The 4,911-nt window shown below is 34.4% G+C and overlaps 1 protein-coding gene across 1 annotated transcript; it reads left to right on the top strand.

Annotated features, from left to right (window-relative positions):
- The first annotated feature begins 278 nt into the window (after positions 1 to 278).
- FC1 (serine/threonine-protein kinase AFC1) lies at positions 279 to 3,636 on the top strand. Its single transcript, XM_079075493.1, has 12 exons — positions 279 to 521; positions 1,209 to 1,380; positions 1,464 to 1,490; positions 1,578 to 1,731; positions 1,812 to 1,860; positions 1,969 to 2,083; positions 2,284 to 2,375; positions 2,459 to 2,615; positions 2,690 to 2,754; positions 2,837 to 2,934; positions 3,033 to 3,138; positions 3,252 to 3,636. Exons 1-12 carry the CDS (start codon positions 411 to 413, stop codon positions 3,408 to 3,410), a joined length of 1,305 nt encoding a protein of 434 aa, XP_078931619.1. The 5' UTR covers positions 279 to 410; the 3' UTR covers positions 3,411 to 3,636.
- Positions 3,637 to 4,911: the final 1,275 nt, after the last annotated feature.

The raw sequence follows: 4,911 nt of genomic DNA, 5'->3' as shown, positions 1-4,911 counted from the left end.
AAAATGGTTGTCTATAAAGTGTTGAGTTTAATAGGGAATATTAGCTGGAATTTAAGGAGAAATAACAATCGAGCAGGCCCAATTACTCGATATGGCCATTGCCTCATTGGACGGCAAGATGGGTCGCTAACTGTCGATACTCCAAAAAGATAAAAGAAAAAGAACTCTCGGTACTCACGTCACGTGCCGCTAAAGAGAGTAATCACGTGCCAAAGCTTAACCATGGAGGTAAGATTTTAACTCAACCATGGTTACTTTCTGCCTCATCTCCATTGTTAGCTTTCTTTCTCCATCTCAATTAAATCTAGGGTTCCTGCGAATCCCTCGATTTTTCACAAACAGATTTTTGCATAACTTCATGTGAATCGGGATATATTTCCAAAGCTTAATTTCGTAAATCGTGTTACGGGATGGAGACGCAGAGGATCTTGGAATTTCCTCACAAAAATATGGATAAACGACCAAGGAAACGGCCTCGATTGGCTTGGGACATGCCCGCTCCTGTTCCTCCTCCCCCAAAGGTTCAAAATTTTACGATTCTAATATGTTCTTGATGAATTTTTGTGTCTTAATGTAATTGCGTTTGCTTATTGGGGATTCATTTTTAGGAACCACTTTTACTGTGATTAGAAACAGTGAAAACGAGTTACTTGTGTGTTTTTGATCTTCAGACTTTTTTGCTTTTTGTTTGTAGAATATAGATCTTGTCCTTTCACCCAAAAAGAGAATATAGATGTTTCTGTAATTCAACAGATTAAGCCATAGAAAGTACTCAAGTTGATTTTCATTTCATATCTTTTTAAGTTCTTAACTGCATCTGATGCATGACATCATCCAATTCCATGGAATTTTGTATAAATATCAAACAAGGTAATTATGTTTTCAACACAATTTTTTTCTTCACATATAAACTCAGGGATTAAATCCAGGAACTGGATCTGTTGCCTGATCATATTGTAGTTTGGAGAAATTAGTTTATACTACAATTTGAATGTAAAGATATGGATGAAGTGAGATATACAGAGAATCATGTTCATCTTTGTGGAATACACTCATCCATGGATGAAGAACACCTTGATCTGTACATAAAATAAGTTTTGAATAACATGAGGTTACAATTGAATCAACAGATCTTGTAGTAATCTTCATATTTTGTAGCATATTTACAAACTCGGGTATATAATTTACAAAATCTCATTGTCACTCAGGTACTCCCAGCTTTATACTGCAGACAGGATTTCATAAATGCAGCAGTCCCCAGTTTCTCTTACTCCTCAATATATTACAAAGGAATCCCTCACAACGGCTCCCCTCCATGGAGACCAGATGACAAAGAAGGCCACTACATTTTTGCTGTAGGAGAGAATATAACTCCTCGATGTAAGTCTTGTAAATTGTAATTGGTAATTCATGTGCAAATCACATGCTAATATAATAATAATTGCCTTATTTCTGAATTTCAGATCGTATATTGAGCAAAATGGGTGAAGGTTAGCTATTTTGTTACATAAATCATAAATGTAAAGTATTAGTTTTTGTTGATTGACATTTGACAATAAGAATAACCAATATAATAGGTACTTTTGGGCAAGTTTTGGAGTGTTTGGACAACGAAAAGAAAGAGCCTGTAGCCATTAAAATTGTTCGCTCAATAAACAAATATCGTGAAGCTGCCATGATTGAGATTGATGTTTTACAGAAGCTTGCTAGACATGATGTTGGTGGATCACGGTATGTATACATATCTCTCTCTCTTTCTTTTTCAAGAATTTAAAGTGGTTTTGGTGTAAGATTTATATTTATTTTTGCAGTTGTGTGCAAATACGGAATTGGTTTGACTATCGTAATCATATTTGTATTGTAAGTATTTATGAGATTCGATTAATTTCCAATTGCTTATGACACCACCATGTTGTTGTCATATGCTTGGATTTATATTTTATAAAAAAAAAAACTTGGTCTTAACAGGTTTTTGAGAAGCTTGGTCCAAGTTTATACGATTTTCTCCGCAAAAACAACTACCGTTCATTTCCCATTGATCTTGTTCGTGACTTTGCAAGACAACTTTTGGAATCTGTAGCATGTGTGTGAAAAAAACTTGTACCATTTTTGTTTTTTCTTTCTTTCTTTCTATATTTCATTTTATACACGTGACATATATCTTTCAGATGTTATATGTTTGAAACTTTGTAGTAATATGTTTACTTGTCCTTGTTCATGTAATCCATTGCTATTTGCTCTTTTTTTCTTTTGAATAATTTATTTTGGTTCTTTTCTTTGCAGTTATGCATGATCTACAACTTATACATACGGATTTAAAACCAGAAAACATTCTTCTTGTTTCTTCAGAGTATGTTAAGGTGCCGGATTATAAGGTATGTTGATGCATGTTATCATTAAAAACATATGCATGTATGCGTATTTTATAAATCAGTAGTTTTAATTTGTTATAATTCAGTTCCTGTCAAGATCCGGAAAAGATGGTTCTTACTTCAAGAATCTACCAAAAACAAGCGCCATTAAGCTCATTGATTTTGGGAGTACTACATATGAACACCAAGATCACAGCTATGTTGTCTCAACACGCCATTATCGTGCCCCTGAGGTTATTTTAGGTAATTCACATCTATTATTATTATTATTATCATACTGTGTGACACCATCAATAATCACCTGTGTCAAATCTCAGGCCTTGGATGGAACTACCCATGTGATTTATGGAGCGTGGGTTGCATACTCGTTGAACTTTGCTCCGTAAGTCAAATCTCAACACAACACTTGTTGTGAAATTACTCTTTTGCCCTTCCCTTTCTAATTTTTTTGGTCCCTCAATTAGGGTGAAGCTTTATTCCAGACGCATGAGAACTTGGAACATCTTGCTATGATGGAGAGAGTTTTAGGACCACTTCCTCAACATATGATCATGAGAGCCGAGTAATATATAATACATAATAATCTGTTATTAACTTATTGTTTATCATTAATTTTTCATGGACTATAAATTTAAAAGATGTTTTTACTTTTTTTTTTAGCCGTCGATCTGAGAAATATTTTAGAAGGGGTGGGCGATTAGATTGGCCTGAGGGTGCAACCTCAAGAGAAAGTATGAGGGCAGTGTGGAAACTCCCACGCCTTCAGGTATTATTAATTAATGTATTTGGTTAACATTTAATAAATTTGAATTTATTTATGATTTATATAAAATTATAAAATTTGTGAAAGTGAAAGATTTTGTTTTGAAATGAATGTAGAACCTGGTGATGCAGCACGTGGATCACTCTGCTGGGGTGTTGATAGATCTGTTGCAGGGGCTTTTACGATTTGACCCATCAGAGCGACTGAAAGCTAGGGAAGCCTTAAGGCATCCTTTCTTCACAAGAGATATTAGACGATATGGGTACTCTTTGTAATTGAAAATTTGAAAAAAAAAAGTTAATAGAAAAGTGCTTGATATTTTCCATAAAATCGAAGCTTTTTATGGTGGTTATATATATCACCACAAAATTATCTGGTTTTTGCCTTTGTGTTCGCTTGTTTGCTTGTTTGAATGTTTGATATGTATATTTTGTTTCTACATGGTTGTTGGTTCGATATAAGGTTTTGTGGTGTCACAATTTGAATGATTTTTGTTCCAAAGTTTATATTTTGTTGTGCTCTTTTGGTTTCTTAGTTGTTTTCTTCATTCTGCAAAGAACATCACAAAACCTAGTGAACAAACACACACACACACATATATATATATATATATATATATATATATATATATATATATATATATAGAGGCATGCTTAATGTGATGAACAAGTGTTGAGCGAGTGTAGTGGTGTGTTTCTTCGTCGTGTAATTTGAGGATCATATCTTCATATACTTCTACCTCAAGGGGATATCGGTGTCATGAAATGGACATATAGCTACACCCTCATCTTTATGTACTGGCCTCGCAATTGTGTTGGACAATTCCTCCAGTTCCAGTGTGTTCCGTCGATGCTTCCAAGCATTCTAGGAAATTTATGTTCGCATTCATGTGTAACATATAAAAGTTGAATGTCGTTGGTTGTTGGTTTGGAATCAAATTGGAAAGAATGCGTTGTTTTGGAGTGGTAGAAAATTGTTTATATAAGTAATAAAATGAAAAAAAAAATCGAATTTCTATCCATTGGTCAAGAAGAGAGAAATGGAGCGGTACTCAATCCGTGCATCCCTCATTTTTACGGTACCGCTCATGACCCAAGACCCATGTAGAGTGACTCCATGCACTCTTAGGAAAAGTATAATTAAACATAGATATATTTATCTAAACAATAAAAGTTCATTTGTTATCTAAACTGTGTTTAATCTTTGTATACTTCTCTTTTGTATCACCTTCTCTTATTGTACTTATTGCATTGAGCATTCTTCCAAACTCTTTGTATTGTTTATGAGTTTAATCCATCTTTTAGGCTTCAGTGAGTGGCTCGCTAGGAGGCGCCATGTGCGATACACGCCGCTCCCTGGCGCGTGCCAGGGAGTTCGCCACCATCAATTCGCTAGCAGTTGAGCGGGAGGAGAGGGAGAGAAAGTAGTGGTAGGATTTGATTGGTGGTTGGGGTATTGGTTTTGACTGAATTCAAACAACATTTGACCATTTTATTTTTAACAAAAAAACTCTCATTTTTTTTAAAGATGTAGCCATTTTCAACCCTAAAAATTCAAATTTTTATCCAACCACTATAAATAAACACTACAATCTCAACATTTCACACACACAATATCATTCTTTCTCTAAAAAAAAATTTCAATTCATCAAACACAATGTCTTCACCTAACCAAATCAAAACCCCAAGAAGAAACAAAAAAATCTTTAAACCTTTCATCACTATATCTTACATCACCAAACCCTCAATCACTAACTTGTTATCGACCTTCACTCGA

Source organism: Lactuca virosa, chromosome 1 (genome assembly GCF_052849685.1).
Source record: "Lactuca virosa cultivar CGN04683 chromosome 1, Lactuca_virosa_CGN04683_v6, whole genome shotgun sequence".
NCBI classification, from domain to species: Eukaryota; Viridiplantae; Streptophyta; class Magnoliopsida; order Asterales; family Asteraceae; genus Lactuca; species Lactuca virosa.
This window is presented reverse-complemented; position numbering and strand designations above follow the sequence as displayed.